Source organism: Salmo trutta, chromosome 22 (assembly GCF_901001165.1).
Source record: "Salmo trutta chromosome 22, fSalTru1.1, whole genome shotgun sequence".
NCBI classification, from domain to species: domain Eukaryota; kingdom Metazoa; phylum Chordata; class Actinopteri; order Salmoniformes; family Salmonidae; genus Salmo; species Salmo trutta.
Window position 1 is genome coordinate 16,129,908 of NC_042978.1, and position 25,291 is coordinate 16,155,198.

General features: G+C 44.4%; 1 protein-coding gene across 1 annotated transcript; it reads left to right on the forward strand.

The window, feature by feature from the left end:
* The first annotated feature begins 1,270 nt into the window (after positions 1–1,270).
* Positions 1,271–24,399, forward strand: cilp2 (cartilage intermediate layer protein 2). Its single transcript, XM_029706880.1, has 10 exons — positions 1,271–1,568; positions 10,622–10,720; positions 11,860–12,129; positions 12,376–12,558; positions 13,415–13,570; positions 13,699–14,016; positions 18,729–18,837; positions 18,973–19,130; positions 20,895–23,311; positions 23,397–24,399. Exons 1-9 carry the CDS (start codon positions 1,505–1,507, stop codon positions 23,297–23,299), a joined length of 3,762 nt encoding a protein of 1,253 aa, XP_029562740.1. The 5' UTR covers positions 1,271–1,504; the 3' UTR covers positions 23,300–23,311; positions 23,397–24,399.
* The last annotated feature ends 892 nt before the right edge of the window (positions 24,400–25,291 follow it).

The following is a 25,291-nucleotide window of genomic DNA, read 5'->3' on the forward strand; positions in this document are numbered from 1 at the left end:
GGTGTCTGATGAGTATACAGGCCATGGAAGAACTGTGACATTTTCAGCTTCCAGGATCTGTGAAACATGAGGTACAGATCATGAAACAGATCATGAAACATGAGGTAATGGCGGCGGATGAATGGCACGACAATGGGCCTCAGGATCTTATCCAGGTATCTCTGTGCATTTAAATTGCTATGGTTGTGCATAGCTTATGCCTGCCCATACCATAATCCCACCGCCACCATGGGGCACTCTGTTCACAATGTTGACATCAGCAAACCGCTCGCCCACACAACACCATACACGCTGTCTGCCATCTGCCCAGCACAGTTGAAACCGGGATTCATCCGTGAGAAGCACACTTCTCCAGCGTGCCAGTGGCCAACGAAGGTGAGTATTTGCCCACTGAAGTTGGTTATGACACCAAACTGCAGTCAGGTCAAGACCCTGTTTAATCAGCTTCTTGATATGCCACACCTGTCTTGGCAAAGGAGAAATGCTCACTAACAGGGATGTAAACAAATTAGTGCGCAAAATTATGAGAGAAATTAGCTTTTTGTGCATATGCAACATTTCTGGGAGCTTTTATTCCAGCTCATGAAACATGGCACAAAACACTTTTACATGTTGCGATAATATTTTTGTTCAGTGTAGTTAACTATCCGGGATCCTTGGGACGTCCCAACTCTGACATTATCCCATTGAAGTTGACATTTAAAATGGTTAGGGTTAGGTAAGGGTTATGGTTTAGGGTAGCGATGTCCCAAGGATCCCGGGGAGCACTAACCTTTTCAGTTGTTTTGATAAATAGCATGACAAAAACCAAGCCACAGTGTATATTTTTGGTTATGGCCAATTTGATTGCTATTGTTAGGCGGTTGTCAGGCCTGTCTCTTGTTAGTTACGGTATCATCAATCACACTACACTGAGGTTGAGCATTTACTTACTGAACAATAGCTGTCAGTTCTGGACTCAAACACAGAATATTACACTTTATCATAATATCTGAGTGTGTTTTCTCTGTATTCTGGAGGTATATACACACCTGTTCTGAGAGGATACAACCTTCAGTACCAGCCCAAAAACACATTACAAAGCAGGGAAAAATGAAGACAGTAAAGCAGTCAGAACAGGTTCAATCTTAATCTATGGAAAGTGAAAAAGACCCTCGTATGTGAGGTAATTCCCCCACCCCCCCTCTCTCCTCCTGACTTTTTTGGGGAGTGGTATGGGGGACAGATGTGAGAGAGCACTGGCCAATGGTGAGCAAAGGGGGGATGGATTGGACTGCTCTCTGGGTGTCTCTTCTTTTAAAACTCCTGTGCTCTGTCTAACTCACAATCCTCATATGACTGTTTATAGGGACAGGAGCAGGCTTCCAAACAGCATCATCCACACCTGAGAACACTCAAAGACTCTGTAGCCGTCCTATTTTGAAAATAAACACATTTTCCTCTTGACTTGACACTATAATACAGAGAGAAAGAAGTCAAAGTTTGTGACTGTGAGAGGGACACCATGTGGGACTTTACAGAGATGACCCTACTCCTGTCTTTCCTGGTGGCAGTGGCTGTGGCTCAAGGTACGTCAAGTTAATGTCCTCACAATGGCATGTTTATTTGAATTAATGATTGATTGCTATAAATTAGTCTACATAAATCCGAGTTTTCAAATAGATATACTTTTTTAAATGTAAACTGTGTTTTAAGATGTTGGTTAATCTATCCCACAAAAAGTAACTTACATTCATTTGTGCACCTATCAGCAGAATATTTTCCACAATTTTTTAAATAATATATGACACTGTGTTTGTATCATTGCCTTTGTTTGGGATGCCATTTAACTGTCATTGTGGTAAGCAATGTCGTTAGTCAAATGAGAGATGAGAGAAGTCCATGAGAGCCAATTCAACCCTGCACCCTGAACAGCTTCATCATTCTGACACACTGTCAATGATCCACCGTCTCCAGTAGCGCACTCTTGGTTTCTACAGTATATGAGGAAAATAGCGACAGCTCTCACGCTTCGATTTCAACGTTTAAAAATGTTATTAGAATGGTGTTTATGGTAATTCAGTACGTGCACAGACGTCAGTCCCCCTGAACGTTAGAAGGTGAGAAAATAGCCTGTCCCAGTGGATGTCAGTGTTGGACCAACAGTGGTCCTGTAAAGGCTTGGGCATACCGATGCTGCTTTTTGACTGTAACACCGCTGTTACATTAGTGAATACGCCCTGATGTGAAACTAGGGACGTTTTGTTTCCATAACTAGGGCTGACTGTGAAGAGCAGAATCAACAAACTCTGCATAATCAAAACAGTAGCTTCGTGAGAAGGTGTTAAAGTTCACAGTAAATATGGTATTGGCACTGACTCTGTCCCTGTATATAGCTTATTTACATTCTTGTGTTCTTATTTTATTTCTCGTGTGTTTTTGTTCTACTTGACTTCTTGATTAAAACTACTGCATTGTGAAAGCCAGCAAGAAAGGCATTTCACTGTACTAGCGCATGTGACAATAAAAATAACTTGAAACTTGAAACAGTGAGCTATTGTTATGTAAATGCAGGCTGAAAAGTACCAGTGGCCTGGCTTTGGCCCCAACTGAGAGCAGGTCCACCGGAGCCATGACCCAGTGAAACACGGGCGCCGGCCCGCGTAGGTGGAAACAGAAAAGTCTGAGCCTTTTGGGTAAAACACTGAGATAAATTCTTTATGGAAATGCACCACAATAGCTTTTGCCGGCTGAGAGTACTCAGCACCTCTGAACAGAGTGACGGACGTAATTCTGCGAACCCGAGTGCAAAACTGATGTGAAAATGTCAGCAGTCAGACATTCACCAGCGGGTGGTCCCTAAAACACAGCGCGCCGAACGATCGGCAGACGAACAGCAGATCAACATTCAGTGTGCTGTGTGTGGTCTTTTAGGTGTTAGTGGTTTGATCCTACTGTAGCACCACAGGGATGCTGTCTGTCCCTGCAGGGTTATCCCACCTCTGGAGGTGTTAATCATGTGGTGTTAAGTCATCAGAATGCTCATTTTATTAACACGCTGTCATGTTAATGAGAAGCAGATGGATGTTTGGGGCTTGCTCTGGCCTAGTGGCAACACATGTTTCTCTGACGTTGATTGTACAACGTCCTTGTGGCTGTACACTAGTTAGAGTATACAGTAAGGCCTAGATTCAATCTGGGACCGAGGAAAATTGACATTAAAAAGGTCATTGCCGATTGAGCCCACATGCAGCGTTTACCGTGAATGCCGTCTCCGTGATCGGATTGAATCTAGCCTTAAATCTGTTAGAATGGATGGATAGCCCTGGGATTCTTTTAGAATTCAGTGCATGTACAGTCTTGTTTGTACAGAAAAAGTCTCACACTAACTAGGTGTTTGATAGAATGGACAGTGACGAATTCACTCGCCAACACAATGTGGCAGACGTGGTATTTTGTCCCCATCTCACCTCAATACATTAATCAGTAGCTGCAGACTCCTCGTGGGACTCAATCTGCACTCACCAAGAAAACAAGTAACAACTTTTACTTTTAATTTCCCCTCCTGATGCCTCTCTCACCTTCCCTCCATCATTCTCTTCGTCACGCTCAGCATTCAGAGATTTATGACCTGTTTCTCTATTCGAGGAGACAGCTGCTCTGCTCCTGGATGCTCGGCGCTACTGAGGTGCCGAGACGGAACACTGTGACTGACATTACTCAGTCAGTCAGGCTAAACCTAGTCCTAGGTCTTAGTGGAGTGTTTTATATAGCCAAATGCCAAGAAGGCTGCCTGTAATGAACTGTAATGTTCCGTGGCCGTGCCAGTCTCGAGATAGAGGTGGAGGTGGGCCAACTGGGACCATGAAGAAGCCGTCTCAGAGCTCCAAAATCAATGTTGTCCCTGTGCTAATCGGCCTCATTCAGAGGGACTAGCTAATTCTCCAGATGCTGGCCACAGACTGACTGGAGAGCAGTGGTCCAGCTAAACCAGCCACTAGGGAGTCTAGCCCATTGACTTTAATGAGAAAGGGAGGGAGAAGAAAGGGATCAAAGTAAGTCCCTTGTATTCCCATCAATCATCACATCAAGGCCCTTCAAATGAAATGACTCTGGTTTCACTCCTACCGTTTGATCATGCTGATGTCTGCGTTTAAGGAGCTATGTGCACTAGCATTACTTTCTGAGACATAAGAATAGGCTAATGCTCAAGAAGCAGTTATTTCTCAAGCTCCTGTATAGCCACTGTAGAAGCATAGACAAGCACTTGCAGACATACTGTATTACTGGGAAAATACTATTGAGGCCATTAGTTGTTTTTTTTATAGCTCGAATTAGGACATTTAGTACGGTAGAATACGTTGACGTGAAGAACACAAAGCCTCTGTTATCCTTTTTTAAATCCCCCCAAATGTTGTGGTTGATTTGCATCATTAGTTAATGTCAGGGGAAAAACTGTGTTCAGGATAATGGACCACAGATGCTGCTGACCAATAATCAATCAGTGGCTCCCAACCAGCCCTGCAGCCGGGAGGGAGGGAGGGAGGGAGTGGAGTGGAGTGAGAGAAGCAGAGAGGGAGCGAAAGAGCAGACCGTCTGATTCTTCCACTACAGTACATCTCAGCCAGAGTATGGGCCAAAGAAACAAAACAGCTTCCACATGTTTGCAAGGCCATGGCATAAACACTCACTCACACAGACACGCACACATCAAAAACCCTTACTTTCTGTTCTGGGCAATCATTTATGTCCATTAATCCATACTGGAAGGCAGAATTGACTTTTCAGCCCAATGGTTTGCCACAAACCCTTTTCTAAATAAAATGCTTTTGATTTTGGACAAATACCTCCTTATTACCTAAATCCAAATAAGGCCAGGCTCTGTAACAGATGTTTCCAGGACCCTTCACTGCACACGCCTGTTATTACACTTAACTGTGGGGCTGAGGCATGGCATCAACACTGTGTGGAGAGACGCTCAGCGTTCAGCCCAACGCTCATCCGCCACTCCATCCAAGCCATTTCATAACACAGAAAAGTGTTTTTACATTTTCTTCTTGTAAAGGCTCTGGAATATTTTAAACAGCCTCCAGACCTGCTGAAAAGCCTGTGTCTCTGCCAACACACATCTGTCTGGGCTGCCTGTCTAATCTGACTGAAGTCTGTCTCTGGGTAATCACACTTCACAAACATGTACTTTTATTTTCCTGAAACTTTGTATTAGCATGAGGCAATGCAAAGTGTGCATGCTGCTCTGTCGAGGAAAACACCCGGCCGAGCTGCTGAGAAGGCAACAGGAGAATACCCCTTAGAAGGCCCTGCAGTATTAATAGATGGTTTTGTCCTTGTGTACCCTTTATCTAAAGCACAGCACCACATTAAAAGCAGTTTATGACATGAATGGGAGAATGGTGAACACACACCTCAAATAGCAGCGCTCCCAGAATAAGGAGCAGAGGCCAGTAGGTACAACAACGCCAGGCATACCAGACATTGGCACCAGGATGGCCAAGCCAAGGCAGTTCGGGTGCAGTGGGTTGCCAGCATTACAGAGACAATACTGAGACTGGCAAAGAAATTCCAACACCCAGTTGAGAGTCCCCCTTGATGACTAATAGAACATTGCCTGGTATTCAGCTTTATTAAGATAAGATAGCCTGTGTGTCTATACTGAGGGGGAGAAAGAGGGTCTGTTAATAGGTCCAGAAACATACTTGGAGTCGTTGTTAATGTATTGTTTCCATTACATGGGACTATACTTTGACCTTTTCCAGTATCTTGTTACTGGGTTGTTGTTTTACGAGGGTGGTGGCGGGGTAGGAGAGAGGCCTCTATTAGGGAAGGTTAACCAGGAGTATAGACCTCAAACAGAGGAGAAAATCCGGTTAAGTTTAATTGTGTTTCCTCACACATAAGTGTGTTTTAACACATTTTAGATGAAGCAAAGCCACTCACGTACCATTATCATGAAACAGCGCAGATAAAATCAGTGGCTTTTTAAATTCACATATAAAGTGTTAACAAGGCACTCAAAGGAACGTTAACTAGTCAAAGTCAACCACTGGAGCCGAGGCCAGTGCACTTAGACACCTGCCATAGCTGAATACAGAACATAATGTGGCCGTTTGATCAAATATGAATTCCTACATAAAATACCCTAATGCACCTCATAAAACTACTCTTGTAATCTTTTAACGGTTGAGGTTGCATTATGAAACATCTTGAAGTGGTAAGTGTAAGCAATGTGTCTCTGTTGGAGTAGCCACAGCCTGTAATAGTGCAGCTCTCTGTCCAGTAGATTGTTACATCAAAACCCTGCCCCTTCCAACAACAAAAACCAAACAATATCTCTGTTTCTAATTTCCAAACGCAGGAAGTAGAATAAACACAACCCCACACAATTAACTAACAATGGCATTGGTACTTACATACATTCCCTGTAACAGACTGCTTTAACTAACAATGGCATTGGTACTTACATACACTCCCTGTAACAGACTGCTTTAACTAACAATGGCATTGGTACTTACATACACTCCCTGTAACAGACTGCTTTAACTAACAATGGCATTGGTACTTACATACACTCCCTGTAACAGACTGCTTTAACTAACAATGGCATTGGTACTTACATACACTCCCTGTAACAGACTGCTTTAACTAACAATGGCATTGGTACTTACATACACTCCCTGTAACAGACTGCTTTAACTAACAATGGCATTGGTACTTACATACACTCCCTGTAACAGACTGCTTTAACTAACAATGGCATTGGTACTTACATACACTCCCTGTAACAGACTGCTTTAAAATCAAATCAATGTTCATTTAATGCGACAAGGTCACTCGGACATGTGTCCAAACCCAACATGTATCCACTCATTAATGTTGGAGTTGTTTTCCTCCACGGTTCATCTAGTAATGATTAGGAAAGCTACAGAGAGAGAAAGAGAAACTGTTAGAGGTAGTTTGCTGCATGGGCATTCACATCTGCGCTGCAGAGGTTGTGTGGAGAGACATTTGTTTCTATTTATCCAGTCATTCCATCATGTCAATGAAGGAAAACTGATATCAAGTATGAAAACCCCTGTCTATGATCTACAGTATCAAGCTAGATATGAAAAGCCCACCTTGCATTGACTGCAGCCCATTGCTTTCATGTTACAGATACACCTGCAGTATGTAGGCCAATGAGCGTCTGGTTTAACCAGGCTGCAAAGACTGACCTGGAACTTACTGTACATAATACAACTTGTAAGACAAGCCATTCACTGGGGTGACCAGCATACTGTGAAAAAATGCTCTAAAGCCATCAAATTGGAAGAGAATTGTGTTGGCGTAACAAAAAAAGAGCCACATTCAGCAATAACAAACAGAGGGACTGACGCTTGCCCCTGCATTGGGTGACTTAGTGACTGTGTCCAAAAACTCAGCAGTGTCACTCCTAAAGTGGTAAGCGCTCTCACAGACAGCCAGTCAGGCAGGCCATGAGACAGTCCATGGTGTGAATGGCTTTCTCAGGCCGCAATGGCTTCAGGCACTTGGTTGGGAACCAAAAGAAAGGACACCGCTGTTAGCCCTTTGATACCTAACGCTGCCGCATATGTGGGGAGTGAATGTAAGTGTGTTTGTGTGTGTAATATCAAAGGGAATGACTGCTGCACTGCTGTCTGTAAAATTCAACCAGCATAATGACAAGTTCAGATGCAGATACAGAGAAGGAAAGAGAAGGCCGTCTTCCCTGTGGCTCAGTTGGTAGAGCATGGTGTTTGCAACGCCAGCATGGTGTGGGTTCGATTCCCATGGGGGGCCAGTAATGAAAAAATATATAATTTATGAAATGTATGCATTCACTACTGTAAGTCACTCTGGATAAGAGCGTCTGCTAAATGACTAAAATGTAAAATGTAAGGCAGATGTACAGATGACAAAGGGACTGATGGATCTGCTGTGGTCAACTGGACCCGGTTCATTGGCTCCTGGTTCTGCTGGTCCGTGCATTCAGAAAGTATTCAGACCACTTGACTTTTTCCCAAATTCTTTACGTTACAACCTTATTCTAAAACTGATCAAATTATTTCCCCCCCTCATCAATCTACACACAATACCCCATACTGACAAAGCAAAAACAGGTTTTCAGAAATCTTGGCAAATTTCTTAAAAATATCACATTTACATAAGTATTCAGACCCTTCAGACTCAGTATTTTGTTGAAGCACCTTTGGCAGCGATTATAGCCTCGAGTATGTTGGGAGTTTCTCTTATTCTTCTCTGCAGATCCTCTCAAGCTCTGTCAGGTTGGATGGGGAGCGTCACTGTAAAGCTATTTTCAGGTCTCTCCAGAGATGTTCGATCAGGTTCAAATCTGGGCTCTGGCTGGGCCACTCTGAAGGACATTCAGATACTTGTCCCGAAGCCACTCCTGCGTTGTCTTGGCTGTGTGCTTAGGGTCGTTGTCCTGTTGGAAGATGAAACTTCGCCCCAGTTGGAGGTCCTGAGCTCTCTGGAGAAGGTTTTCATCAAGGATCTCTCTGTACTTCGTTACGTTCATCTTTCCCATGATCCTGACTAGTCTCCCAGTCCCGTCCGCTGAAAAACATCTCCACGGCATGATGCTGCCACCACCATGCTTCACCGTAGAGATGGTGCCAGGTTTCCTCCAGATGTGACGCTTGGTATTCAGGCCAAAGAGTTCAATCTTGGATACATCAGACCAGAGAATCTTGTTTCTCAAGGTCTGAGAGTCCTTTAGGTGCCTTTTGGCAAACTCCAAGCGGGCTGTCATGTGCCTTTTACTGAGGAGTGGCTTTTGCGTGGCCACTATAACATAAAGACCATATTGGTGGAGTGCTGCAGAGACGGTTGTCCTTCTGGAAGGTTCTCCCATCTTCACAGAGGAACTCTGGTGCTCTGTCAGAGTGACCATTGGGTTCTTGTTCACCTGACATGCACTGTCAACTGTGGGAACTTATATAGACAGCGGTGTGCCTTTCCAAATCATGTCCAATCAATTGAATTTACCACAGGTGGACTCCAATCAAGTTGTAGAAACATCTCAAGGATGATCAATGGAAACAGGATGCACATGAGCTCAATTTCGAGTCTCATAGCAAAGGGTCTGAACACTTATGTAAATAAAGTTTCTAAAAACCTGTTTTTGCTTTGTCATTACGGGGTATATTCTGTAGATTGATGAGAAGAAAATATGTTGTATCAATTTTAGAATAAGGCTGTAACGTAACAAAATGTAGAAAAAGTCAAGGGGTCTGAATGCATTGTATAATATACCATATATACACGTATACCAAAACAAAAAAATACTTGTTTTGTGCATGCAGCAAACGGTGAGTAGCATTTTTTTGTTACTTGTATAACTTTATGACCTGGGATGTCTGTCCCGCAAATAGTTTGTCAGAGACTGTATAAAATGTTCGTAATGCGCTCATTATTATTTAGTTAGCATTCTCTATTGGATTATACATGTACTTGTTAGCATTGGTAATCTTCAAATTACAAAGGCTCAGGGGGGTATGAAAAGAGCGCCCCTTGTGTTCAGTGCCGGTATTACCGAATATCCCGGTATGGTACGACAATTTGGATACCACCCAAGCCTAACACACACACACACACCTACCTACATCACAACTGCTGCTACCAGACTCTTATTATAATTTCTAAATACTGCACAATTTAAAACACTTGCCCCCAGTCACCCTTTCCCCAAAACAAACGTGTAAATATTGGACTATAAAATGTGCCTTCCTTTATTATACTTATGCTAAAATGTTTATTCTATTCTACTGAGACATTTACTTTATGTTCATATTCTTATCTTTTATTATTGTTGTTGCATTGTCGAGATGGAACCTGCAAGTAAGCGTTATGTTGGATCGTGTATACCATGTGTATCTCGTACATACGACTAATAAAACTTCAAATTTGCTCAAACCCTAGATCCCAATCCGAGCACTCCGTTCCACCACCTCTGTTCTGTTGACCATCCCACCCCTACGTGAGGGCAGCTCCCACTCAGCCCAGTCAAAGCTCTTCTCTGTCCTAGCATCCCAGTAGTGGAACAAGCTTCCCCCTAAAGTGAGAACAGCGGAGTCCCTGCCAATCTTTCGAAAACGTCTGAAACCCTACCTCTTTGAAGAGCATCTTAAATAACTCTCACTGAAATGCAAATGTAAATTTGGATGGAGCTTTTCCAGACTGATTACTGACATTTCCCTAGCTAGCAGGGGCGGTAAAATTGAGTCCGGCTTGTCTTTGTTTTCTGGAAACCCAGACACCCCAGGGGCAGTGTACTGAGATCGGGTAACCCACCCCAAGACTACCCTGTGGCCTTCAACCACGGCCCGCGGAGTGAGACATAGACATTCCTCTCACATTCACAGACACTCAGATAACCTGATGAGAACATGCCGATCACCCACTATTCAGACACGTAGCTCCGCAAAGTAGAAAACCGTCATGCTTCCGCCCCCATAAATCTGGTTCTCCCTGTTGTAAAACGTGGTGGATCCATTGAACAGAGCTCCTGAGGTCACTGTTACAGTGTTACAGTATGGTAGTGGTGCAGGTAAGGTTGGTGGTCATGATGTAATGGTGTATTCATGGTGTAGTTTTCCCCATCCAGGACCCATCTGGAACAGCTCTCTGTTTAAGAAGTGGAGCCAGACAGAAAGGAGCAGGCAGCTGGCCTACAACACGTCGACCGAGCCACAGCAGACCACAGGTGAGTGAGCTCAACCCTAATACCACCTGGTTTACCAATAGAATCTGGGAGGGAAGAAAACTCACACAACACCGTCTTCTGCACCAGACAGAGGGGTTTTCCCCCTTTGATGTACTGAAACTCCTAGACTTTACACACCCATGGTAAGAGCAGAAAATTGACTGTTAATATGTACAGTTTTATAACATACTAGTAACATTAATCCATACAACCTATCAGAGTTAGGGGTGAAGTCCAATTTTCAGCAAAGGCCAAGGATGAGACACCATGAGGTTTTTCCCCAATTTATCAACTGAGTTTGAATTGATTTCCAGAAATGAAATGACCTGCCTGTATTGTGTAATTAATGTTCAGTTCCAACTAGACATTCACATTCCATTATGCTTAGATTCAGTCTTGTTTCTTTGAGCAGTCTGGTGAAAAGAAACAATGGTGTTAACTTGTCAGGATCATAGCAGAGCATGGAAATAAGAGTATATTTTATATTCATGAGTTCAGTTTAATTATTCATTACAAATTAAGTACAGGAAATTAAAACTAAGTATCTAATGTCACCACAGGGATTAAAATGCACTGGATTTTGATAACTTTGCAAGTGTTTTTAATTGAACAAAGAGATTAGAGAGAGGTCACTAGGTCTGTGTTGAGATTGTCTACCTACAACAGCACAGAGAACACATCCTGATCATGTCCCTCAATAGATCATCTCACTTCGCTCTTGATCCCTCCCAAGGGTCTCGTTCCAATGAAGCAATCTATTATTCAGAGAAAGAAAGATCCATGGTATGTTGCTAATGGAATGTAGTGAGATTGTTTCTTCACATCTTTGGAAATCCTCAGAGCTGAACATGTGGCAGACAAAAGTTAGACAGCCTCCCTCCCTCCCTCCCTCCCTCCCTCCCTCCCTCCCTCCCTCCCTCCCTCCCTCCCTCCCTCCCTCCCTCCCTCCCTCCCTCCCCATCTGACTGCCTGAGTTGAGGCCGCAGGGCTCGGAAAGAGTTTGGTCAACGCAGGCTCCCCCTGGGTGACTCAACTCAGCAGAAAATGGCAGTAGCAGACTCTTCTCTCAAACGTTGTGACCTTCCTCCTTCTTGTGACCCATATCTCCCTGTCTTTGTCTCCCTCTAAATGTATGGCAGGCATGACTGAATGGACGTCCTGGTTCAACATCGACCATCCAGGGGGGAATGGAGACTACGAGCGGTTAGAGGCCATCCGGTTCTACTACAGGGAGAGGGTGTGTGTCCGGCCGGTGACCATGGAGGCCCGCACCACGGACTGGGTGGCAGCAGCAGAGACCGGGGAGGTGACCCACTCCAGCCTGGAGAAGGGCTTCTGGTGCATCAACAAGGAGCAGCCCTACGGACGCATCTGCTCCAACTACCACGTCCGCTTCCAGTGCCCACCAGGTACCCACAGACCACCATACTCCCTTCACGTGGGTTACAAGGGCCACTTAACACAGTAACAGATGCATGACTTATGGAAACTAATGATCTGTTTGTCTTTTCCCAAACTGTGAAAGAACTGTGCTTGTACATAGTTAAGTAATAGTTATTCTTGCAAACTTCAGGCCAGCTTACTTGAGTCCATTCTATCTCAAATGTGGAGAACTCACTCACCCCTGTCACTCTGTCTTGTTTCTGTGTGTCCAGTTCAGGCCTACTGGACAGACTGGGCCGCCTGGGGAACCTGCTCTGCTACAGCCTGTAATGACGTGGGCATCCAGGTGCGCAAGAGAAAGTGTATGAGCATCCAGCCCCTGCCCCTGCTGCTGGTGCCCCCATGCCAGGGCCACCACACAGAGAGGAGGGAGTGTGCCACCCCGCCATGCGAAGGTGCCCTCCCAACACAACCTAAACATAGACCTACAGCAGGGGTGTCAAACTCATTCCATGGAGGGCAGAGTGTCTGCTGATTTTTGGTTTCTCCTTTCAATGTGGCCAGTTAAGACCTAGACAACCAGGTGAGGAGAGTTCCTAACTACTGTAATCAGTGACCTTCAATCATGTACAAGGGAGGAATGAAAACCCGCAGACACTCGGCCCTTCGTGGAATGAGTTTGACACGTGACAGTACAGTACACCATGCCAATCTTTAACATCAAGTCAATCATTATCATGGACCTTTTACCTAATTCATCCTCTGCCAAGAGACATTCAGCTGATCAGAGTCATCACTGACATGAAGACAATCAGTATCATTCAACTGTAGCCAACAGATCTGAGATGTAGCAGTAGGTACATTAGCCGTTCGGTTGTTTAATAAGTACAGGGACTACGCCCACAGTAGAGCCTTTGGCAGCAGTATAGTTTCTCACACCTAAAAGCCTCTTCTCTCTAGGTGTCACATTTTTCCTAACTTCTCCCGAACAGGGGCTTCTTTCAATTATCTGTCACTGTCGTAAACACACCTTTTGACGTTTTTAAAGCTCCAAGGGCTTTGATCAGGAGGAGGCTGTCACTGTGCACTTTCCTCGCTAAGGGGAATCAGTAGCAGCACTGTCTCTGCTCTATCCCATAGAGAGGAGGAAACTACCTGACATGTAACACTTTCATCAGTTGACCAGTAGCCTTGCAAAAGTACTGTGATAATACTTTTACAGTGCATCTTTCCTTCCTGCTTTCTTTAAAGCTACAGTTACAGTTGTGTATCATCTGGATCATTAATGTTTACTTTCTGTTATATGACTAGCCAAGTGGACTCATTGGAGTCCATGGGGAGCGTGCTCGGTGACCTGTGGCAAGGGTCGCAGGATCAGGAGGAGGACCTGTGTGAGAACCTCTGTAACAGTGCAGTGTGTGGGACGAGCGGCGGAAATCCAGAAATGTGGGAAAAATCCATGCCCATGTAAGTTGTAAATATAAAGAGACAGAGAATATGACTGTGAAATCAAAATAACAATTATAATCTAGTGTGTAAAAGTATACTGAATGTATTGTGTGTGGGTGTTTATGTGTATGTCTGTGTATCTGCAGCCAATTGTAAGCGCGAGTGTCCCAAAGGTCGGCCCAGTGAGGACTGCAGTCGCTGTGTGTGTGAGGGTCACGTGCTCCAGGGAGAGGTCCTCAGTATGTCCGGTGTCCCTGTAGCGGGGGCCAGGATAGCGCTGGCCAGCCAGCCCAAGATCATCCACGCCCGCACTGACTCCAAGGGCCTCTTCAGACTCCCAGGGGTCTGCTCCAGCTCCCCCACCCAGCTCTACATTCACAAGGAGAAGTTTGCCCCCATTACCGCCTCCACCTCCAGCAACAGCACTGGGTCATCCTGGGTACGGGCGGTCCTAAAGTCTGCAGGCGAGTCACGCTTAATAACATTAACAAACAAAAGGCCAATGATAAAGTATGTTCTCTGTGATCTTACTACTGGGTTGAGCCAGTCAGTCTGTCTGTATAGCCATCCAACCACTAGAGTCAAACTAGGGGAAGGACGTATAAATCAACATTCTGGATCACTAGAGGACAGTCTGAAGTAGTTGAGACCATTACACGCAAATACACTATATATACAAAAGTATATGGACAACACTTCAAATGAGTGGATTTGGCTATTTCAGCCACACCCATTGCTGACAGGTGTATAAAATTGAGCACTCAGCCATGCAATCTTCATAGACAAACATTGGCAGTAGAATGGCTTTACTGAAGAGCTCAGTGACTTTCAACTTAGCACCTTCATAGGATGCCACCTTTCCAACAAGTCAGTTCGTCAAATTTCTGCCCTGCTAGAGCTGCCCCGGTCAACTGTAAGTGCTGTTACTGTGAAGAGGAAACGTCTAGGAGCAATAATTGCTCAGTCGCGAAGTGGTAGGCCACACAAGCTTACAGAACGAGAGCACAGAGGGCTGTAGCATGTACAAATCGTCTGTCCTCGGTTGCAACACTCACTACCGAGTCACTACCGAGTCCCAAACTGCTTCTGGAAGCAACGTTAGCACAATAATTGTATGTCGGGAGTTTCATGAACTGGGTTTTCATGGCCAAGCAGCCGCACACAAGCCATGTGCAACGCAAAGCGTCGGCTGGAGTAGTGTCAAGCTCGCCGCCATTGGACTCTGGAGCAGTGGAAACATTCTCTGGAGTGATGAATCACGCTTCACCATCTGGCAGTCCGATGGACAAATTTGGGTTTGCCGGATGCCAGGAGAACGCTATCTGCCCTAATGTATAGTGCCAACTGTAGCGTATGGTGGAGGAGGAATAATGGTCTGGGGCTGTTTTTCATGGTTCAGGCTAGGCCCCTTAATTCCAGTGAAGGGAAATATTAACTCTACTCTACAATGACATTTTAGACAATTCTGTGCTTCCAACTTTGTGACAACAGTTTGAGGAAGGCCCTTCCTGTTTCAGCATGACAGCATGACAATGGGGGAAATGGTTTGTCGAAATTGGTGTGGAAGAACTTGACTGGCCTGCACAGAGCCCTGACCTCAACCCCATCGAACACCTTTGGGATGAATTGGAATGCCGACTGCGAGCCAGGCCTCATTGCCTAACATCAGTGCCCGACCTCACTAATGCTCTTCTGGCTGAATGGAAGCAAGTTCCTGTAGCAATGTTCCAACATCTAGTGGAAAGCCTTTCCAGAAGAATGGAGGCTGTTATAGCAGCAAAGGGGGGACCAACTCCATATTAATGACCATGATTTTGGAATGAGATGTTCGATGAGCAGGCGTCCACATACTTTTGGTCATATAGTGTATATACAGTGAGGTCCGGAATAATTGGATCCATTGATTAAATATGAGCAAAAAATACTGTATAAAATAAATATTGCAAATGTATGCCAAACAAAAAACAATGATTGCAAAGTTAAACAAACCATAGAACTCATCAAAAAGACCCCTTCTAACAATATCCGTTGAACATTTTACAAAAACATATTTACTGGAAAAACTGTGCCGATGCAAAGTTTGATAACAGAATGACTGTACTAACAGCACAAACCAGCATTCTGTTACCAAACTCAGCAGTGTTGTTCAAGTAAATGTGTTTTTGTAAAAAAAAATAATAATATGGAAACTATTAAAGGTAGTCCTTGTGCATAGAGTTGCATGGTTTAACTTTGCAATCATTGTTTTTTCTATTTTACAAACATTTTAAAGTGAAATATCTGAGTCTCAGCATCACTCCATAACCGTGGAATTGCCTTACGCTATATTGCATGCTCATTTAATTTTTTTGAAATTATATTATTTTATATTAATACAATTGCTAAGAGAAAGAGATATTTTGTTTATCAGGTAATAAAAAAAAATCTCTCAAAATGATAGGGGTCAAAATGATTGGCTCCCCTGTTATCAATATTCCAGCACCTTTCCCTTGCGAGGATAACGAAACAGACTTTTTCTAAAATGTTTTATGAGTTGGAGAACACATTGGGAGGGATCTCAGACTGTTCCTCCATACAGAATCTTTCCAGATCCTTGATATCCTTCGTCTGCTCTTATGGACGGCCCTCTTCAATTCAAACCACAGGTCTGGGAACTGAGATGGCCATTGCAACATTTTTATTTTGAGGGTCAATCAACAATTTCTTTGTGGAATTTGATGTGTTCTTGGGGTTATTGCCATGTTGGAAGATTAACTTGGGGCCAAGTTTCAGCCTCCCCTTGTTTAGGTCAACGGGCATCATGAACTTTACCAAGTACCAGGACATTTGAGCCAAACACCTGGTTGCTTCTGCCAGGAGGCTGAAAATTGGCCGCAAGTGAATCTTTTAGCAAGACAATACCCAAAGTACACATCAAAATCCACAAAGATATTGATATTTGACCACAAAATCAACATTTTGCAATGGCCATCCTATTCTCCAGACTTGAGCCCCATTGAAAACCTGCGGTATCAAATTGTATTAGTCACATACACCAAAAACAACAGGTTTAGACCTTACAGTGAAATGCTTACTTACGAGACCCTAACCAACAGTGCAGTTAAAAAAAAAAACATAAGAAATAAAAGTAACAAGTAATTAAAGAGCAGCAGTAAAAAATAACAATATATACAGGGGGCTCGTAAGAGTCATTGTGCGGGGGCACCGGTTAGTTGAAGTAGTATGTACATGTAGGTAGAGTTTAATTACAGTGACTATGCATAGATGACAACAGAGAGTGGGGGGGGGGGGGGGGGGGGGGCAAATGGGAATAGTCTCAGTAGCCATTTGACTAGATGTTCAGGAGTCTTATGGCTTGGGGGTAAAAGCTGTTTAGAAGCCTCTTGGACCTAGACTTGGCGCTCCGGTACTGCTTGCCATGTGGTAGCAGAGAGAACCGTGTATGACTTGGGTGGCTGGAGTCTTTGACAGTTTTTAAGGCCTTCCTCTGACACTGCCTGGTATAGAGGTCTGGATGTCAGGAAGCTTGGCCCCAGTGATGTACTGGGCCGTTCGCACTACCCTCTCTAGCGTCTTGCGGTTGGAGGCCGAGCAGTTGCCATACCAGGCAGTGATTCAACCTGTCAGGGTGCTCTCGGTGGTGCAGCTGTAGAACCTTTTGAGGATCTAAGGACCCATGCCAAATCTTTTCAGTCTCCTGAGGGGGAATAGGTTTTGTCGTTCCCGCTTCAAGAACGTCATGGTGTTCTTGGATCATGTAAGTTTGTTGGTGATGTGGACACCAAGGAACTTGAAGCTCTCAACCTGCTCCACTGCAGCCCCGTCGATGAGAATGGGGGCATGCTCGGTCCTCTTTTTCCTGTAGTCCACAATCATCTCCTTTGTCTTGATCACGTTGAGGGATAGGTTGTTGTCCTGGGACCACATGGCCAGGTCTCTGACCTCTTCCCTATAGGTGGTCTCGTTGTTGTCGGTGATCAGGCCTACCACCATTGTCATCGGCAAATTTAATGATGGTGTTGGAGTCGTGCCTGACCGTGCGGTCATGAGTGAACAGGGAGTACAGGAGTGGGCTGAGCACGCACCCCTGAGGGGCCCCTGTGTTGAGGATCAGCGTGGCGGATGTGTTGTTACCTACCCTTACCACCTGGGGGCGGCCCGTCAGGAAGTCTAGGATCCAGCTGCAGAGGGAGGTGTTTAGTCCCAGTGTCCTTAGCTTAGTGATGAGCTTTGAGGGCACTATGGTGTTGAACGCTGAGCTGTAGTCAATGAATTGCATTCTCACATAGGTGTTCCTTTTGTCCAGGTGCGAAAGGGCAGTGTGGAGTGCAATAGAGACTGCATCATCTGTGGGTCTGTTGGGGCGGTATGCAAATTGGAGTGGCCTTCCCTGTAGCTCAGTTGGTAGAGCATGGTGTATGCAACGCATGGTGTTTGCAACGCCAGGGTTGTGGGTTCGATTCCCACGGGGGGCCAGTACGGAAAAAAAAAGAAATGTATGAAATTAAATGAAATGTATGCATTCACTACTGTAAGTCGCTCTGGATAAGAGCGTCTGCTAAATGACTAAAATGTAAAATAAAATAAAAATGGAGTGGGTCTAGGGTTTCTGGGAATTGAAGATGGCTGTCCATAAGTGCAGATGAAGGATATCAAGGATCTGGAAGGAATCTGTATGGAGGAATGGTCTAAGATCCCTCTCAATATGTTCTCCAATCTCATTAAACATTGTGACAACTGCTGATGTAAAAAGGGCTTTATAAAATACATTTGATTGATTAACATTTGATTGAAAAGGCTCCGTTTTGTTATTATCGCAATGGGAGAGTGCTGCACTATTGAAAACAAAGATTATGATTTTTTTGTATTACTTGTTAAACAAAATATTTGTAAAAATCTATGTTTTTGAGCATACAATATAGTTCAGTATTTGTATTTATTTAGTGCAGTATTTTATGCGCATCTTTATCAAGGGATCCAATAATTCCGGACCCCACTGTATGTGGAAACTAAATAAACACAGGTGCAGTTACAGGGGCAGTATTTTAACCCTAATCACACCCCAATCATTTTTCATAAGTATGGAGACCAACAAGAGTTTAAACTGTAGGCCTGATTAAGTTTTATGGAATCATGATGCCAGGTTTTTAAGGATTTGTTTCCTACTGCTTTGCAGAGAAGCCATATGTTGTAAAGCACCCGGAGGACAAAGTGCGCTACGAGGGACAGCGTGTGATGTTGTGCTGCAAGGCAACAGGGTCGCCTATGCCTGACAAATACTACTGGTAAGATAATGCATTTACTTTTAAATGCCGGAAAAATCCTTATTTTAATCATGGCTAGATGCCATTATTTAAAATTGCAAAATAGCTTATTAGAATGTTCTGTATAACTTTTTAATGGCATGTTCTCCTTTCCAGGTACCATAATGGGACCCTACTGGATAGGAATGTGTTTAAATACGAAGAGGATCTGGTGTTGAGAGGCCTGAAGCCAGAGCAGACTGGACATTACTACTGTAAAGCCAGCAGCCAAACAGGCAGCAGCAAGTCTTCGCAGGCATTCCTCACTGTTATCGGTATGTATATACCTTATCCATCAAATCCTATACTAACTGTACCTATACTGTACTTGTAGAAATGGACAGTATGGGAAGGATGCTGGAGTAAACTGAATGAGAAAGATTTAAAAAATAAATTTAAAAAAAAATCAGCAAATTTTACTGTATCTGTTACAACTAAAACAAAATACACCCAAGGAAAATAAGATCATTAAATATCAAGGGCCCCAGAATCTGGCAGCACATGGAACAGTAAGGTTTTATGTTTACATTGGTCGAAAGCAGCCTTGTCTAAACAAATATTCTTTACCGAGAGATCCTGGACACAGTAAAAACCCAAATCCCAGTTCTCCAGAGCTCCCCGTATTGAAGTGAAATCCAAGATTGACAATAAATCCTGTTCCTTTTTTTTGTCAAGTCAGAGAAGTATGCGTTTCCACATCCGTGCGGGATAGATACACATTGTGCATATTCCCCAGTTGCTTGTTAGCCACAATATAGATTGACAAATAGGGAGTGTGCTAAAGCAATCAGCCCCGGGCTACAGCCTGAGAGATTTGCCCCTGTGACTAGAACAACAACACCTGGAACATCAAGGCTCTGAGTGGAGAATGATGAACCTGCTTCACACTACCAGTCCAGTGTGTTTCCCTTCACTAGGGAACATTAGGCTACACTCCAGTTAATTAATAACACATTCAATTCAATCATATTAAAAGACAGGACTACAGATGTAGGATCTTCATTTGATCCCCCCCCCCCGTTGCAGGAGAACTTTCCTGAAATGCAGGAAATGTCAAACTTGTAGTGTATTTCAGGTTTAAAAAAGCTTCTAAAGCTTGTAATTTCCACTTTGAAATGTCAGACTTGATTTTCCATTATGAAAAATGTATCAACCCCTACAAAAATGTCCATTAATTATAATCCACATAATTCAAATATTTTATTGCTGCAGGATTATTTTCCTGCTGTAGCAAACTGTCTCAATTTAAGATCTTACATCTGTACCATTTTCTTATCGTTTCTTTTAGTTGTTGTAATTTTAATTACTTTTTGAAAGAACGCAAAGGGACCAGGGACGGAAATTACACATTGGGCTAATCAGACTGTTCCATCTGTCTGCAATAATCTTCTTATTTGGAGGATAGGGAGTTTAACAGGAACGCTGGAGCGCATACTCAGCCATGATGTCATGCACATTAATCATTTTGCCAACATTTGGGTAAACAAAAATATTTTCTTTCCAATTTCCATCTGGATGGTTGGTGAACAAATGTTCTCCTGAAGTTCACATCTAATTACCTCATTATGAATGATTTGTAGTGCAACTTGGCTAATCATGGTTGTCGCTCAGCATGTGGACAGAGAGAACGTGTGTTTAAGTGAACACTTTACATTGCATATCCTTTACCATGTAGTTACCTGCATTGTACCTTGATAACCACAATGCAATTAACCAGCATTACATAACTTACAGCCTATAACCTATAAGAACAACACTACTCTTTTTTCCACCGATAATAAAGGAAACCTCTAAATGTTGTTCATATTACCATAGTTACAGGTATTGTTATTGCATACTAATTACACTAATGCTCCCTATGAAAATGAAATTCTAGGTAATTACATGTTAATGTGAAGTGTGACAGAGTGGGCCATTTGCATAAATGTTTTGTATGAAATAAGTGAATGAGTAAATGTACTGCTATATGCGCATATGTTTACTGCCATTAAACATAAGTGTATTCTCATTGCTAACTCTATGTGCTGTGTATTCCACAGCTAAAGGCACACCGGCATGCAACCCCACTCCTGAGAACCACCTCATCAGACTGCCCATGGACTGTGTTCAGCCTGGGACGGACTCTAACTTATACAACGCCGGCCGCTGCCCCCACAACAAGTGTGCAGGCTCCCTGGACTTCGACCTGCGCTGCAGGGATGGAGGTGGCTACTGCTGTGGGGTCCAGAAGATGGAGAGCCGGGTAATAGACTGTGGGAGCTACAGCCTGCCCATCAAGGCTGTAACTGAGTGTGGCTGCCAGAAGTGTGTAGTGCCCAAGGTGCTGGTACGTGGTAGGGTGGTCACAGCAGACAACGATGAACCACTGCGTTTTGGGCACATGTACATTGGCAAGGAGAGAGTAGGCACCACAGGGTACAAAGGAGGCTTCACACTCAATATAACCCCAGACACAGAGAGGCTGGTAGTCAACTTTGTGGATCCCACGCAGAAGTTCATTGACACTCCTAAGGTGTTTATCTTCGACAGGAGAGGGGGGACTGTTTACCATGACGTGAAGGTGATGAGAAAGCAGGAACCTATTGATATCAATGCTGGAGAGACAAATACCATTGACTTAGGAGAAATTAAAGGGGAGGACCCTATTGGACAGATCGTCATACCTCCAAATTCTTTCCACAAGAATAATGGGGAGGTGTACAAAGGTACAGTGAAAGCCAGTGTCACCTTCATTGACCCCAGGAACATCACCACAGCTGCTGCAGCTCCTGGTGACCTCAGCTTTGTGGACGATGAGGGTGACATGCTTCCACTGAGGACATATGGGATGTTTTCCGTTGACTTCAGAGATGAGGCGAACCAGGAAGTCCTGGGGGCTGGACCGGTCCAAGTACTCCTAGACACGCAGCACGTCAAAATGCAAGCTCACATTCCCAAAATGAAACTGTGGTCGCTCAACCCAGACACAGGCATCTGGGAGGAGGAGAGTGACTTTCACTACACTCAGGCCACATCTGGTGGTAATGGGAGGAGCAAGCGAGAGGAGCGTACTTTCCTCATAGGTAACATGGAAATCAGGGAGCGTCGACTTTTCAACCTGGACGTGCCTGAGAACCGCCGCTGCTACGTCAAAGTGCGAGCGTACATGAATGACAAGTTCCTGAACACTGAGCAGCTGGAAGGTGTGGTCATCAGCCTGATAAACTTGGAGCCCAAGCCTGGCTTCTCCTCTAACCCCAGAGCATGGGGTCGCTTTGACAGTGTGATAACCGGACCTAATGGAGCTTGCCTGCCAGCCTTCTGTGATGCCCGGGTGCCTGATGCTTACACAGCTTATGTCACAGGAATTATGGGTGGTGAAGAGCTGGAGGCAGCTCCCTCAACCCCCAAGATGAACCCAAACATCATTGGAGTGACTCAGCCATACTTAGACAAGATAGACTACCAGCGTTCAGACCACGATGATCCAGCTCTCAAGAAAACAGCCTTCAGAATCAACTTGGCAAAACCCAACCCCAACAATGTGGAAGAGACCAATGGACCAATATACCCCTATCAGAGTTTAATAGACTGTGAAAATGCGGGAGTCGATGCCAACCACTTCCGATTCTTCAGAGTGGAAAAGGACAAATACGAATACAATGTTGTGCCCTTCCAAGAGAATGACTTAACATCGTGGACGGGTGACTACCAATCCTGGTGGCCCAACCCGCAGGAGTTCAGGGCTTGCTACATCAAGGTCAAGATCCAGGGGCAAAAGGAGGTCATGATAAGGTCACAGAACCATGGAGGCACCCACCCTGAGACCGCAGGTCAGCTGTACGGTATAAGAGACATCCGCAGCACCCGTGACATGCATGTGGCCAACACCTCCGCAGCTTGCCTCGAGTTCAAGTGCAGTGGCATGCTCTTCGACCAAGCTGCAGTCGACAGGTCCCTCATATCAGTCCTCCCACAGGGCAACTGTCGGAGAGTGGACATCAACAGCCTGCTAAAAGAGTACCTGACCAAGCACCCCCCTACCTCACCGAACAACGAGTCCCATGCCTTCAACATGCTGGGCCCTGTCGACCCCTTGGGGCACAACTATGGCATTTACACGGTCACAGACCAGAACCCTAGGGTGGCAAAAGAGATCGCCATCGGACGCTGCTTTGACGGTACCTCTGACGGGTTCTCCAGGGAGATGAAGTCAGACACTGGAGTTGCTCTGACCTTCAGCTGCCCAGAAAGGACTGTGACCAGGGAGAGTCTCTTCCAACGCCTCCAGACGAACCCCAGCCAGACTCTTTCTCAGATGGCCCGGGACATGCGGGAGGTGCAGGGGCTGCAGGTCCGGGGAAGGTCCTCCCGGGTGGTGACCTACCCCTCTGGGTCCACCAGCCGCAGATCCAGCTCCTCTCCCAGGAGGAGATCGACGATGCGGGCACAGGACAGGCAGTAGATCTGCCGTTAAGTGAGTTACAAGTTTAAGTTGAGCCACAGAATAAACATTGTTAGTGAGTGTAAAGTTTTCCTAACACCTTTCAATCTACTCTTAGGTCTTTGGGTTGGAAATAAAGAAGATGGCATCCTCACAACCAAAGAATTAAATGTCAAGTTGGGTCAGCTTGGTGATGTTGGATGTGAAATTTCTCTGAACAGCAAGGTACTCTATTGAAACAGTAACCATTCCTGCAAAACCACACAGAGGAGAGAAATTAAGACATGCATTTTCTCTGAAACTTACTTGAAGGGTTTGGCAATAAATATCAGTACTCATTTTATTATTTGAGAAGAACTACATTTCTTTAGCTTTCATCAGCCCAGCAAAGGATGTTAATTTAATTGGCGTTTAATAGGCTTTTATGAAGGAAACGACAAAATCAATTTCTGAGAAATCAAGTTTATATTTGGATTTGTAGCGTTCCACATTAACCATTGTGGCCGTCTTTTCGGATGTCTATGATCGCATGAGTTATAACCAACTGTAAAAGCCAGTCTAAATGCTAAACACTTCCTAACTGGCCAAAGCTTCCATTGTACTCATGAGTCCGTCAAAATCAGAGGAACATCAGGTCCTAGTGATCCAGTCTGTTTGTAATAGACAGTGGGCCTCTTTTCTAGAAACCGGGAAGAATTCTCTGCCAAGAAGAGGCTTATTGAAGTTGCATTGGGGTGCAAGGAATTATCGCGTCCGTGGAACAGAGAACGCTTTTTAGTACCCTTGTTTCTAGGTTTAAAAAAAAAATGGTTTAGCATGTCACATTGCCAACTGCGATCTAGACAAACCTTACTGTAACTTAACTACAACATGCATCAGGACCCTAGCCAAGACAAGCATCCCTTAACAAAACGGATCTCACCAGTAGACTAAACAAAGCCTGCGGTATGGAACCTGGGAGAAGAGATTGTGAGGAATGAACCAATTACTTTCAGCCCTCACTTCCCACAAAGTTCCCAAGTACTCATCCAACACACCTCTCTGTCTGTTCTTCAACATCCCTTGTACGTTACTGTCAGGAATGTAAAAAACAAAACAAATAAACAGACATGAAAACCCTATTTATACATAGCAGAGAATTAGCTAGACTAATTCTGAGACTGTATTGTTGTTTGGTGAGGGGGTGTCTGTCTTTGTCTCATGAAGTGCAATAGCTATATTCCATTTTGACTTGAGAGCCCTTGCAAATCACCATGTGACAAGCCAATATACTGTACTTGGTACTGCTGGTAAATAGGGTAAATCCTTCAGTATACAGTGCATTCTGAAAGTTTTCAGACCTCTTGACTTCTTCCACATTTTGTTACGTTACAGCCTTATTACATTTTTTCCTCATCAATCTACACACAATACCCCATAATGACAAAGCAAAAAGGGTACCAAAAATGTTATGCAGCATTGAAGGTCCCCAAGAACATGGCCTCCATCAATCTTAAATGGTTCCTCTGTGAAGATGGGAGAACCTTCCAGAAGGACAACCATCTCTGCAGCACTCCACCAATCAGGCTTTTATGGTAGGGTGGCCAGAAGGAAGCCACTCCTCAGTAAAACGCACATGACAGCCCGCTTGGAGTTTGCCAAATGGCACCTAAAGGACTCTCAGACCATGAGAAACAAGATTCTCTGGTCTGATGAAACCAAGATTGAACACTTTGGCCTTAATCCAAGCATTACATCTGGAAGAAACCTGTCACCATCCCTATGGTGAAGCATGGTGGTGGCAGCATCATGCTGTGGGGATGTTTTTCAGCGGCAGGGACTTGGAGAGTCAGGATCAAGGGACAGATGAACGGAGCAAAGTACGGAGAGATCCTTGATGAAAACCTGCTTCAGAGCACTCAGGACCTCAGACTGGGGCGAAGGTTCACCTTCCAACAGGACAACAACCATAAGCACACATCCAAGACAACACAGGACTGGCTTTGGGACAAGTCTCTGAATGTCCTTGAGTGG

Coding starts and splice junctions, on each gene's coding strand:
- cilp2 (XM_029706880.1), top strand. CDS start 1,505: ATGTGGGACTTTACAGAGATGACCCTACTCCTGTCTTTCCTGGTGGCA. Junction 10,721..11,859: donor CGAGCCACAGCAGACCACAG/GTGAGTGAGCTC, acceptor AATGTATGGCAG/GCATGACTGAATGGACGTCC. Junction 14,017..18,728: donor GGCGGTCCTAAAGTCTGCAG/GCGAGTCACGCT, acceptor ACTGCTTTGCAG/AGAAGCCATATGTTGTAAAG.